General features: G+C 42.1%; 2 protein-coding genes across 11 annotated transcripts in view; one reads left to right on the top strand and one right to left on the bottom strand.

Moving 5' to 3' along the window:
* dnm2a (dynamin 2a) overlaps positions 1-7,566 on the bottom strand; it is a 27,869-nt gene extending 20,303 nt beyond the window's left edge. For all 9 annotated transcript variants that reach the window (XR_013936281.1, XR_013936282.1, XR_013936283.1 and 6 more), the window contains exon 1: positions 7,096-7,566. Coding sequence is in view for 6 of the 9 variants with exons in the window: in XM_080487032.1 (XP_080343158.1) it covers positions 7,096-7,256 (161 nt within the window). In the remaining 3 variants the exon portion in view is untranslated. The remainder of the gene's footprint in view (positions 1-7,095) is intronic.
* On the top strand, positions 7,536-13,903 carry qtrt1 (queuine tRNA-ribosyltransferase 1). Of its 2 annotated transcripts, none has more exons than XM_080487036.1 (9): positions 7,536-8,051; positions 8,135-8,203; positions 8,311-8,449; positions 9,544-9,738; positions 10,040-10,178; positions 10,289-10,364; positions 10,468-10,577; positions 11,050-11,134; positions 12,325-13,903. In XM_080487036.1, exons 1-9 carry the CDS (start codon positions 7,764-7,766, stop codon positions 12,475-12,477), a joined length of 1,254 nt encoding a protein of 417 aa, XP_080343162.1. In that variant the 5' UTR covers positions 7,536-7,763; the 3' UTR covers positions 12,478-13,903. The 2 variants fall into 2 exon arrangements, 1 of the variants encoding a protein (XP_080343162.1); XR_013936284.1 differs by having other exon boundaries at positions 7,744-8,051; positions 11,050-12,232; positions 12,325-12,927.

Below are 13,903 nucleotides of genomic sequence, written 5' to 3'. Positions count from 1 at the left end.
TCAATACAGCACAACTTTGATTAGGATACCGAGATATGGAATCTTTGCTCAACGGCTGAAGTGCCTACATTCAATCAAACATGGTTTGATTTACAAAAAACATTAATGTGATTCCTTCTCCATCACCTTTCTGTCCAGAGCAGTAGAGTAAAACAGGAGGAGGGATGAACGTGAAACTTTACTCCTTCTGCTGATTATTAATGATGAACCCTTCAAAATACTGTTGGATGTCTGAAGCGGGGGGGCAGTCTGGTTTCCTCCAAGAATACAAAACCATCAATTAAAGTCTATTTGGTGACTAGAAATTGCCCAGATACGTCTGCTTGTCCTACAACATATCTAGAATGTTGAGCACAACTTTGATACAACCTGAAGTTTCTAAGCTCAGTTTATGACCAGGGTGCAGAGTATTAGGTGTATTTTTTTTTTACATTTTTAACCAAAATGTGGTTAAATGTTGGTTTTGATTGCATGGTAAAATTGAAGTCAGCAGATATTTCAATGCACTCGGGAAAACTGGGGTTTTCAAAGTGAATGGCGGAGGCTTTGTCGGCTGAAATGTCACAGCGAGGTAAGAGTACAGCCTTTCACCTCTAATTTTTTCTTTTAAAATGCCAGAGCTGTGCCAGATACCGCAGAGCCAGTTTTACTGGACAGGATTTAGACAATGTGGCAATTACAGCACGAGACTTACCCTGATGGTTAACAGTTAAGGGCCACAATCAAATAACTATTCAATCATATTCAACAATACATTTAATATCTACAACCAGAATTTGAGTTACACCGGTCAGCAAAAGACCTTGGTTTCAAATGTCAGCTTTTCTTTATCTCTTTTCTAAAATCATTGGTTCCTGAATCAGAACATTTGGACCGGTTCTTGCAAAGGAAAAAGCATGTTCAAAAATACAGTGAGTAACCTCAAAGCATTTGGATGACATTCTTCTTTTTATTTTGCCTCTCTCGCTATTGTGCACTTTCTGGTTAAAATCAAAGTTTAAAAAGTCTGTGGCCGTGAAAACAATACTTCCAGCTCTTGTTTTTAAATATCAGATCAAAGTTTGCCTTTTCTGCCCAAATTCAGGAAACTGTGTCGATGTAAAATTCTAAGTTGTGCATTTCGTGTAGCTGACTGTCTCTTGAGCATGGAATTTCTTTTTAGTGCATTCCCCTTGTTGTTCTCACACACACACACAAAAAAAACCCCTGCTTCAGCATTTGTTTTATCTTTGCCACATTTCCAGCCGGGCTTCAACACCTAAATATGTAATATCTATATCTGTATCACAGTTGAACCAGATTCACCGTTTTTGATTTCCACTGAACAGACTGCCCGTCTGTGCAGCTAGAAATAGGAAGAAGCTGTGTGGCTGCAAATCTTTTCAGTGGTGATGCTTTTCGTACATTGGTACAGGAGAAGATGAGGCTGCAGCTTTATCAGTACGTTGTCTGCATGTTCAGTTTGTTCTTGACATGAAAGACATTACTCAGTAGGTCTATGACCCAACGCTTGGTCGTGAAACTTTTTCTTAAGATGATTTTTACTGACGTTTCACTGTAAATAAACAGACATTGAACACATAGACTGAGTAATCTCAGTATCAATGAGCATATTAACAATGGGCAGGTGGAAGTTTATTGGTTTCAGCTGCTTTTGCGTCAGGTAATACTATGTCAACACAGGAGGTAGGACCCACAACAACGCCTTTACCACACGTTAGGATAGGATTTGATAAGGTCTTGTGACGGCACATTTTCAATGACTAACTTGCACGGCAATTACAAAGTGAAACACTGAGCAAAAAGATGACAGTAAATATAAATAAGTAAAAATGTATGTTATTGGTGCTACATTGCATTGTTCAGGCGGAAGCCCCTGAGAGACAATGCGAGTTGTTTTCTTAAAGTGACAGGGTCCTGGAGGAATTTTTAACCACATGGCCAATGCTGCTGAGTCAGACCTCAGATGTGGCTCCTCCACCCAGTCTTCTGCGCTCCCCCACCCACTCTGAACGTCCCTCCACTGCACTACAAACACAATACATCTGGTGGTAATCATCCGGCCCAGTGTAGGAATTATTCTAGCAGAGCTGAGCCCGTCAATAACCCTCTTTCTCACTGAGGCGGTACTCAGCATGCCGACTTATGGCTGGAAGCAATGCTTCAGCCACAGGACAAGCGACTACAGGGGAGCCGCTAAAACACATACAACTGGAAATTCCTAGACCAAAGTCCTGTGGGTCAAACAGCGCGGAACATTCTGGACATAAACTAACATCAGCACAAATCCCCAGGTCTGGGGTCCAGCACTGGTGCTGTGTCGTGCACATAATGGGAAGCACACAGGCGTTTGTTCATGGCGGTCAGTATAGAAAGCGCTGGATGATGTTTGAGAGCAGTATGGAGTGAGAGATAAAGTAGAAAAACCACTTTATGCTGCGAGAACAGACTCAAAGACATGATGCAGAGGACGGTGTGAAAATGCTGCTCAGAGATCTCTTCAAAAGATTTATTGACGCTTCAAGCCAATCTAAAGTTACGGCTCCCTCTCATTTGCTTTCAATCGTCAAAAACCACCGAGTTGGCTCAACAATTGGCTACTGGTGAAGGACTGAGCGCGACACAAGTGAAGTGCCAATAACGCTTGGCTACAAATACAGATGAAGGAAAAAAAAAATGATTTGATTCAAATGTGGTTCGGAGAAGATTCACTGCAAAAGGTAGAAATTAGCCTATCAGTCCTCGTAGACCAAATTGGATAAGCAGCAGTGGCATATTGAAGAGAATCAAGAGGCCAGAACTCTATTATTGATGCGCTGTAAATGATAGACGAGGCCGAGCAGATTGTGTATCATTGCATGCATTATGTATGGCCAAGCAAAGAGCATCAGTCTGTGAGCAGCTCTCCCTCGAACAGAAGAGAAAGCAAAATCAAGAGAGAGTAGGGCAGGGACAGACGAGAGCCAACTCCCCTCCCCCTGCCTGCCTCCTACAAACAGCCAAAGCAACTCCGAGGTGCCACGGCCTGAAGGGGCTCGCTTTCAAAAGTGGAAACCAGCGTGTGAAATTCTGAGGTCATAGTCAGTTTTCATAGGAGGGCACGGTAACAGAAATGTGTTTGTGGTTTGTCGTCATTTTTTCCCCCATGGGTCTCTAGAGTGTCAAAGAACATATAATTATGGCTACCCGCATTCCCACACTATAATCTGCCAATGTGGGCACCAAGAGCCATCGTCTAACGGCAAAACCTCTTCAAACACTAACCAAAATGTGACTACTTAGTGAAATAACCCTCTGATCTCTGTATGTTTTCGATACCGCGACGTCTGGTACATTCAGACTGGTGGACACGTCTGCTGAAATGTCTTTAACAACCCATGTCATCAACCCAACGCAAGTGTGCTGCATGGCATAGTGTGCATGCTGCTTCCAGCTCTAACTTGGGTAGGATTTGATAAATGGAACATCCCTCTCTGATCTTAAACTCAAGACAACTGTTCCAGCCCTTCTGAGCCAGAAGGTTTCTCAGTCGTTCCCCTGCTACCAGTCTGATAACAGCCTCCACCCAGCCCAGCTTGCAATACTAGATATGACGTCTTTTAAGGACGCGACACAGTATAGCCTCGGTGAAAAAGCATGATCATCAGTAGAGAACGGTCAAATGATCGATTAAGTTTATTTTCTCATTTTCAATTAAAGGAGATATAATACAATACAAGCAGGAGACGGCAATAACATCCAGAAGTATTTTTTTCTCCCTCTCAGAGCTCCAGCCAATGACAAAGTTGTAATTGATGTAAATCCAATAAACTCGTAATTTTCAGATGCATAAAATCAATATGGTATGAACCACATTGAAAATTAGTAGGTGGATAAATGGATGGATATATAAACAATGATGCAAAGTTAATTTTCAATGACAATTACTTAACTACCACCTGTTTTTGCTTTTGAAAAAGATATGAACTGAAAGCCTGTCTGAAATATAAATTGGTCCTATTCAGCTGCTTAAACAAATAATTATTAAGTACTATTAAGGTATACACACTATACAGTATGTGGTGCGTGTTGAGGTCCCACAGCTGTCTCTGTAAGCTCCCTTGGTTCATACATACAGGAGAAAACATCTCTGCCAACAACTGATCAAATTCATCAATAGAAAAGAGGTAGAGATTTGATTAAGTTATTTCCGTATGTGGAGCAGCCAGCTAAAATGTGGTGGTGTCCAGTGGCAAAAATGGAGGAAACAAAGGCTCTAATCACATCAACTGGATGACTCAGACAGAAAAGAAAACAATTTCAGTTCCACCTGGCCTCATTGTTGAAAACAAGACTGCCACAAGATAAAGACAGCAACTCAGCGACTATAGTTCACATTCGTGTTCCCTCACTCTATCAACGCCGTGAAACGTAAATGAGAAACTGAGCAACAGCTGACAGGCACCCTGAGATTGTGCACTAAGAGACATTGAAACCGAAGGTTGGGTAATTCCACATCCGTATCAGACAATGACGTCAGCACATAGAGAGAAAAGGAAGAGCTCTGTATCTGACTTACAGTCTATCATGTACCACACGTCTCCTCACACTCTATTGTTGTCGGTGCTGCAGAACGTAAACGTGGGATAATTTTCATCCCCGGGGACACAGATATGAAGGCAGCCTTTCACACACAATCATACACCTCAACCACAGAAAGAGAACGCGGCCACTGGGGAAATTATGGAGCAACAATTACAGAGAAAAACAGTGACTCAACCGTGGCTCGATGCTTATGGTTACAGTCTCCTGTCATGTGACACCGTTTGCAAATGAATTTTCCTTATAGCACTCATCGTTTTGCATAGCAAGTGACTGGAGCGAAGAGGCAAGAGGTTTAGGTGTTGCTTGGTATTGGGTTCAAACAATCCCTTTGATCAATAACAAATCAAAGCTTGCCTCTGGCTATAGTGATTTACAGCACCTCCCAAGTGCTTTCAAGTGCGATGTCACCTGAGAGTTTTTAGGCTGGCTTTTACCGTTCCACCTTACCGCCACTCAAATTCACCGGCGAGACGGCAAAAGGCATTTGATTCTCAGTGGTATCGCTCACATAAGTTACTGAATGGTGTACATGCACAACAGTTCGTGGATTAATGCCAGAGGCAGGTAAAAACGTTTTGGAAAGTCGAGGCAGTGAAAGTGAGGCCACCATGAAATGTCTTATGTGAACTGCAGCTGATGTCTGTCAAGTGCTCTCACGGTGTAAAGTCCCACTCATCTGAATTAATGTGCACTGAGTGCTTTTCTAATCTGCATGTGTGCTCCTGCCTGAGAGCAGTTAGGACATGCTTCAGCAGGTGTGTTTATAGCCAAAGCCCTGTGTGCCTGCCATCTTAACAAGCAATCTGCCGCTTCTTCTCGGCTGCCTGGCCTCTGTGTGTGTGTGTGTGTGTGTGTGTGTGTGTGTGTGTGTGTGTGTGTGTGTGTGTGTGTGTGTGTGTGTGTGTGTGTGTGTGTGTGTGTGTGTGTGTGTGTGTGTGTGTGTGTGTGTGTGTGTGTGTGTGTGTGTGTGTGTGTGTGTGTGTGTGTGTGTGTGTGTGATTGGGCTGGGTTAAACAGCAAGCGTTTCTCAATGAGGTGGAAACTTGCTAAACAAGCTTCTTTAGAGCAAGTCTGTTTTGTTTCTTTATCTGCAGGATGATCTCACTCACGGCTGATGTGGGATACAACAACAGAGCAAGCCTGTTGAAAATGACAGAACCAGGCTGTTGAACATCACAAAAGCTGAAACATTTGCACCTCAAACAAAAAAAAAAGAGTTATTTCCTTAGTTTCTAAACTTTGGCCAAAAGAGAAACAAAAGAGGAAGATGGTAAGGGAAGTTGTGTCTGCTGCTGCTGCTGTGAATATGTCAGCATTTTGGTTCGAGACATTGCACTTTCAGAACTACGCACACCAGGGATAAATAGAACTTCAAAAACACCTCTAATGAGAATAAAAAACATGTTTGGATTTACAGTGCAATTATTAGAAATCCCAAGTCTAAAGAAACAACAACTATTTAACAGCTGTAACAATGGCAGGTCCTGCAGGTTTCTCTGGGTGTGTCCTTGTAGCATTACAAAAGATGGAAGAAATGCATTCTCATTCAGGGTGAGAGCGAAAGAGATGGTGAAAAACTGTAATCTGGAATATAGTTTGCTGAAAATAAGTATGACTCATCACATCAAACTTCCCTGTGCAAACAAAAACTGATCATTTACAAGCTTGTAAAAAAAAAAAAATGGATGGACGACGGCAAAGTGTATTATAGCTATGGCGCTTCTCAGCGTGCAATAAAAGGCATGACAGATCAGGCAAAAGTCACAGGTTGACGCATCCTGTGACACAGGTGAATGAGTCAGTCTGTGCGTTTGTGTTGTGCATATAGTAGAAATTAAATTGCTGCTGTGAGTGGAGACAACGCCACAAGGGTATTTCAGGCACATGACATGCCAGTAAAGTAGATGTAAAACAGGTGGGGTAGAGAGGTGAAGGGCTGAGAGAGGTGGTGGCTGACAGGCCATGACAAACAGCAGGGAAGGGAGGTGCCCACTTTGGTCACCTATACAATCTGTTGATGTCCAAGTCAGCTGAGTAAGAGAAGGTATTTTATTCGTTTTCAGGTGGCTGGGGAGGACATAATGCAGTCTCCTGGGAAAGATAAGAGGGATTTTTGGGGGGCTGGATCAAATCCCAAAGTGTTAGTCTTTACTGACATTACACATTGGGTTAAACAGAAATGTATAAATATTAAAAGAACCATCAATGGTGAAATGAGCCCACATGCTTTAGGATAACCCTTTATGTTTCTCTTCCATTTACGAAAGTTATACAACGGACCTGTTTGTATTCCAGGTTGTCTTTAAGTCAAGTTTTTGGCTTTAAGCCACTTTACACTTGCGAAGCTGGTTTACGTCCGTAACTTGACACTGACGTTAGCTTAGCTCCAAGGCAAACCGCGAATTCTATGAAAGAAGTAATGAATGTAAAACCACCAAACACTGCAATCAATGATACTTTCCGGAGTCAGTCTTTTTTTTTCTTTTTTTTTTTTAAACAATTATTACTCACCTGCCAACGAAATTCTCCAAGACGGAGCTTTTTCCTGCGCTCTGTCCGCCGACCACAGCGATCTGAGGAAGGTCCAAGTTGCAGCTCTGCCCGATGGAGCTGAAAGCGTCCTGAAGCTTGTTAATGAGGGGAATCAGGTCCTCCATGCCCCGGTTCCCCATGGCTTCGTTTGCTCGGAGAGCCCCTTCAATACGACGCCGAGCAGCAGCTAACTAGCCGGGTAATGTTAGCCTAGCAGCAAGGTGCTCCTCTCGGGTTACTCTTGACTGGAGCTCCGCCGATTCAAGCGGCCCTGCTCTCGCGCTCTCCGTGAATACTCTAAGGTCAATACGGCGCACACTCAGATCGTTTCTCGCTCTTCTTGGCGCATTAACTGGAAACCTAGTGAGTCGAAACAGACGGAAAACTCGCAAAACAAAACTTCCTCTACCCAAACAAACACCATCCGGTCACAGGAGGAGACATCCGATCGAAACCGGCGAGTGTGGGCCCGCCTGTTGTCTATACATCTAGACCTTCTATTGGTCAATGTGGACGCTTATCTATTAACTCGTATTCTGATTGGATGAAGAAAAGGCGTTTCCCGCTCTCGAATCAAAAAGCTAGTTTCCAATTGGCCAGAGCGACTGTCGGTCAAAAAAACCCCTCGTATCACGTGATCATCAAACATGGCTGCCACCATACAGTGTGGAGGCGACACAACTACTACAGAAAACAGTATGTCTCTAAAGAAAACTTTGTCTGTTGCTTCACCTTTAACTTTGAAAATTGTTGCTGAGTGCCCGGTGACTAAGGCCAGAGCTTGTGATCTCATACTGCCGCACGGCGCCGTCAGCACGCCGGTTTTCATGCCTGTCGGCACTCAGGGGACTATGAAAGGAATCACTGTGGATCAGCTGGAGGCTCTGGGATGTCACATATGTCTGGGAAACACATACCATCTCGGCATGAGACCGGTGAGTGATCATCCAGCATCAGTGGTACAATCGGCTTAGTCATTACCAATTCAAGGAGTTCTACTCCTCTGTTTTTATATTAGGGTCCTGATTTGATCGAGAAAGCCAGAGGTTTACATGGGTTCATGAACTGGAAGAGAAATCTCCTTACTGTGAGTGCACTCTTGCTTTTCCTAATCAAATTATACATCATTAAAAAAGTCCTTCTATTCCATGGTGTTCTTTGTGTAAAAGTCTTGTATGTATTTTTTCTCTACAGGACAGTGGAGGGTTTCAGATGGTGTCTCTAGTTGAACTGTCGGAAGTCAATGAAGAAGGGGTCAAGTTTAAGTCCCCCTATGATGGCAAAGAGATCCTACTGACTCCCGAGAAGTCCATCAGCATACAGAACAGTTTAGGTCAGTAAGGAATCTGTGGTCTTGTAAATGTTATATGCTGCTCAGTAAATATTAATTAATCTCTAAGACTCATTAACAAAAGTCTTGGTTGCGCACGTTTTGATGTGCTTTTTGTGTCCGTGCTCCGGTGCGGGACTAGTTACCCGAAGAAAAACGCCATAATAATAATAATGATAATATTAATAATAATGTGTGTGTGTCACATGAGAAGAAATACATTTCAAAGTGAGTGAATTGAACAGTCAGGCCACCATAGATAATTTAATCGAAGCCAAACTTATTGGTACTTTTTTCATTTGAGTTCTATTCATTCAAAATGTCAGTCCATGAGTTACACACACACACACACACACACACACACACACACACACACACACACACACACACACACACACACACACACACACACACACACACAGGTTTTCAGAGCTTTTTCACTGAGTAGTCCTTGAGTCTGACACTCTGTAGTCTGGAACTAGTTAATCTGAAGTTAAATCACAACTCAGAAAGCCACTGGATTAGTGTTGATCAATTTAAACCAGATTAGCTTAGTCCTGGTTTTAATTAAGCCCTGAACGTGAAACCGGGCCCAGCAGTATTTATCATGTCAGAATGTTCATCAAATCCAAAGTGTAATACAGCACAAATATTCTCTACAAGATTACTAAATGCCTTCATTGTAGGATTTTATATGCTCTTACTTCCCATCTCTTACAAACTGAAATGTCTCTGACAATACAGCTTTGTTTCTCTCGAATTCGAGGTGAGAGAAATGTGACTAACCAGTAATCAACATAATCTAGATTTTGCCGAAATATAAACAGGGATTCACTTTGAGGTTGTTGCTGTCAACAGTTTGTTGAAACTTCTGCGACGATGAATGAAAACATACAAATGCTGCACCAAACAGCAATTAGATCATTGCGTGAGTCTCAGGTAAGACAGTCGCTCACAATTTATGAAAATGGTGCAGTGGTGGTGACTCAAGTACGTCCTCCAACTTTAAATCATTCCCAGCACTGAGGGCAAATACTTGAAACTTCCTCTTCATTTCCCCGAAAACTGACAAACTGTGTTTCTCTTATTTTTTTTAGGGTCGGACATCATGATGCAGCTTGACGATGTAGTCAGCAGTACAGTGACTGGACCAAGAGTGGAGGAAGCTATGCACAGATCCATTCGATGGCTGGACCGCTGCATTGCTGCCAATAACAATCCTGACAAACAAAATCTGTTTGCCATCATTCAAGGGGGACTGAATGCAGAGCTGCGCAAGGCTTGTTTAGCTGGTAATTAAAAGTTATGTTACTGCTCCGGTTTACACCGACACCTCTCTCTTTATACTCACAATGACGAGCGCAGCGAATAGTTTTATTCAAACAAAAGAACATATATCGGTGAGTTGGTGTCAGGATATAATGGGGTCTCCAATAATACAAGGATTTTGATGTGAAATAGACACACACACACATGCTTCACTACTCTGTTACATCTAGTTGTACGTACTACTAGTTTGAAGTATTTTGACTGTGAAACGATGCAGGTCAGGGTTTATGCTTGCTCTTTAAATTGAACTGGTCCTTCCTGTAGAAATGACTCAGCGCGACGTGCCTGGTTTTGCCATCGGCGGTTTGAGCGGAGGAGAGGAGAAGGATGACTTCTGGAGGGTGGTCACACTGAGCACCGACCACCTCCCACGAGAAAAGCCTCGCTACCTCATGGGTGTTGGGTATGTGCACCCGTCTGTTCTGCAGTTCATCACGAGGAGTGTCCTGCTTCTTGGTTACTGGGTTATTAAGACAAGAGGTTGTGGGGTTTTTTTGTCCTTGTGTGCTGTAGGTATGCTGTGGATTTGGTGGTGTGTGTCGCCCTGGGCTGTGATATGTTTGACTGTGTTTTCCCGACCCGCACTGCAGTAAGTCCTCTTTACATCACAGTCGTATTGCCGTTGATGCTTTCCGTGGCGAGAACAAGTTTCAGCCGTAATTCTGACAATTGTGGACTTTTCTTTTCCTCAGAGGTTTGGTTCTGCTTTGGTTCCCTGGGGATCGCTGCAGGTGAAACAGAAGCAGTATGCCAAGGACCTGCAGCCCATAGACCCAGACTGTCAGTGTCCCACCTGCAAGAGGTAAAGAAAACACTTTGCAATGGGGCAATTTGAAGGATTTTCTTATGCACAACCTTTGTAAGTTGGTGTCCTTCACATTTTTTTCTTCATCAAGGTAGAAAATGAATAATTTCAGATATTAATCTATTACTTCCAAAAACATATTTTTAAATTGACGCTTATGTATAATAAAGATTTGGAGAAAAGCACATTTCAGGTTTAATTTCAAGAATTTTCTCCGAATGTATATTTGTTTTGACATTTTTTATATACAGACTCAAATTGTTGCGTTATACCAGTAATCCAAATCACTCCTGGCTGCGTTTCTTCAAAATCATATGTTGTCTGAACTTACTGCTCGCTGAAATAGTAACTTTGATCTCACCTGGTTCAAACGTCGGCTGAATTATAAGGCCTATATGTTTGACCTGAGTCATTAGTCTTTTTTGATCAGCGCTTTGTGTGTCACTAATACGGCTGCTTTCTGTTTCAGACATAGTCGTGCTTATCTGCACGCACTGTTTAAGAGTGACACGGCAGCCATGCATCACATCACCATCCATAACATCGCTTACCAGGTCAGTGGGAGTGAAAGTTGCTTGAATTGACTTGATTTACATTCCTGTTTGTCTAATTAAATATGAATATGTTTTGATTTTTCAATATGATAAAAAAATAAATAAATCAAGCTTTTATACATTGTGAATTTGATCATCGTTGCTTCGGGTCTAAAACTGTAGTCTCAGATCATACCTTTTTTTATTTTTTTTAATGACTGTATAAGCAGCTGAATTATAAATCTCCCTTGGTGCATTTTTTTTTATGTTGACCTTCGATGTGAGGCATTCAGGTTTGAACTTTGGTTCCTACAGGGAGAGCAACCAAAACAAAAGGGCCTCAAAAATTAATTTGAATGTGTGATTAGTCAATGATATATGGAAGTTATACAGTGAAAAAAAATGATTAGCACAATGAAGTTTTATACTTTGGATGCACATGTACTTGTACATGTACATGTCACGCGTGTTAAACGAGCTGATCTGTTTTAAAGTCCCTCTCCGCACGTGATGAATAGAATTTATCATTTCACTGTATTCTTGTCCTGTGCACCCTGTGAAAGGCATCATCCTCAACCACATGGCAAGATCATTAGTTTCATTTTGTGCTTTCAAAATCCAACATCTCTGACACAAATCTGGCACCAGATTTTGTACTTTCCAGATGCATTTGACAAGATTATGCTTTCACTTCAATAGCAGCCATTAAATTATTCCCGTTGCTCGCTGTGCCTCGTAGCACAAGCTTGTGTAAGTGCTCTGACATTATCGAAACAATGAAGGGCCTCATCTTGTGACAGATGTGTCCCACAAGATAATAATCATCGGAGGAGAATCATAATAAATATGGTCTGATTATGCAATCTATTCAGTCATTTGATTCTTTTTTTCCTGAGGTCCATTTCCCCTCATGAGCTCCAAGCAGTGAGAGCGAGGAATGTCCATGACGGTCCTTCTGTTGGTTCTCCGTCTCCACAGCTTTGATCCCATCAAGGTTTTTATTGGATCCTATGGAACATTACCATTTTAGCTTAACATGCTGCCATGGGAAAAGGGTTACAAGAGGAGAAAGTATGCTCATCCCACGCTGACCAGTGTTTGACCTTACGCTCACTGAAGGTGCACAGTAGACACGGGATGATTTCCCACTGAAGATCAATGGTAATTGCATTACTTTTCCTCAGTTCATCAAACATTTTTTTTCTTTGCAGCTCACCCTGATGCGCTCCGTGAGACAAAGCATCGTGGAAGGCCGCTTCCCCGAGTTTATACAGACATTCATGAAGCGATTGTTTCCCTCCCGTGACCAGTATCCCAGCTGGGCTGTGGACGCGTTGGCTTCGGTCAATGTTTCATTGGAGTAGAGACCCGAAGAGAACTGTTTGCAGCCGAAATGGACATAAAAGTCAAACAGTGACAGAAAGGTTTTATATATCTTTTTAAATGCTTCTCTCTTTCAGCTCTTTGTTTATACTTTTATATGCATTGTTAACTTTTTTAGTGTGACCATCAGGAGAGCGGGTTGTGATCTGAGGAGGAGATAAAAGTATGTCATTTCCAACAAACCTCTTCAAATTGTCCTCCGAGTGCGCGTTATGATAATGTCAGACTGAATGGAGTTTAATGAGGTTTGAAACACATGAACTATCTCTTCGGATATGCTCAGACACTTTTTGTTGTTACCATGGTTACTGTGCTTGGCCCACCCACTTCAAATGAGTGATTTGCTTTCCTGTCAACATTCTGTGGATTTGAGTTTATTCCAGAGCTTTATCATGTCACAAAATATCCAGAATATTAAACATTTTACACTCAAGCTCGTGTTATACCTTTAATGTTACTAGTGACTACCAGCTAAATGTTTGAACAGATGAATGGGGCTCACAGCAGGCGGTGTGCGTTCCTGGTAATGACCAGCAGAGGGCGCAGTAGGTGCAATCACAGGCAAAAAGTAAGGTGTTGTATAAGTTTCTTATTAGCAGATGAAAGTGAAAACTGGACTTTCAGTTTTGTTGTACATCTGTGAACACGTGTAGTTGTAAAAAGCCTTTCCAAATAATATGAACTATTTTAATTTTAATGTCCCCCCATCAGCTCAGCAGGCACTGCTTCTTTTTGTGGCTGAGTGGTTTTGTTTCGGGCACACTGGGTGCTGTTCCGGTCATTAATATTAATCAATGGAAGTTAATCTGAATAACACCTGTTGTCTGTGGCTTTGAGTCAACAGTCCTCTTAAGCACCGCATTTGAATTGCATTATCCTTTCTGTTGTGGCCAAAGGCTGCAAGAGAATTAAACCTGTGACATGCACTGAGTGGTAGGAAACCCAATATACAGCTGAAGTGTTGTCTTGCATTAGAACTGCTGGGTTCTGATGCATATTGACGAGGGTCTACGAGTGTTTGTTCCGTTAGTTACAAGAGGTTATTGAATAATTACAGTCAGAGCTTTGTGGAATAGTCATGCAAGCTGCACAAATAATGCAGCCTCTGTAATTTTACAATGATTGTAGCACAAGTGTATTGTGTTTAAACATATAATTGTGAGGTTGTTTTTTTTCCTGTGTTTTTCTGTTTTCTGCTCTAATGGGTATTTTTGATTACATTGTGGGCGCACAGTGACAGCAAGTGCAATCAGAGCGCAGTTGGCAGGCCGTGCAGAATCGTGTTAAGTGTCTGAAAATGAATATGCACCATCAAAGACTTGCACTAAATCAAGTCAAAGCGTTCTCTTGTATATTTCAGTGGGAAATAAATGCGTTTCACTAAAAGGAAATAAAACACAATTAAGG

Source organism: Lipophrys pholis (genome assembly GCF_963383615.2).
Source record: "Lipophrys pholis genome assembly, chromosome: 19".
NCBI classification, from domain to species: domain Eukaryota; kingdom Metazoa; phylum Chordata; class Actinopteri; order Blenniiformes; family Blenniidae; genus Lipophrys; species Lipophrys pholis.
The sequence above is the reverse complement of the archived record's forward strand: the minus strand, read 5'-3'. Positions and strand labels throughout refer to the sequence as shown.

Bases quoted from the DNA above. Each gene is read 5' to 3' on its own strand.
- qtrt1 (XM_080487036.1), top strand. From the start codon at position 7,764: ATGGCTGCCACCATACAGTGTGGAGGCGACACAACTACTACAGAAAAC. The intron at 9,739-10,039 runs GTAATTAAAAGT...TCCTTCCTGTAG, and splicing joins GCGCAAGGCTTGTTTAGCTG to AAATGACTCAGCGCGACGTG. The intron at 10,179-10,288 runs GTATGTGCACCC...TGTGTGCTGTAG, and splicing joins CGCTACCTCATGGGTGTTGG to GTATGCTGTGGATTTGGTGG.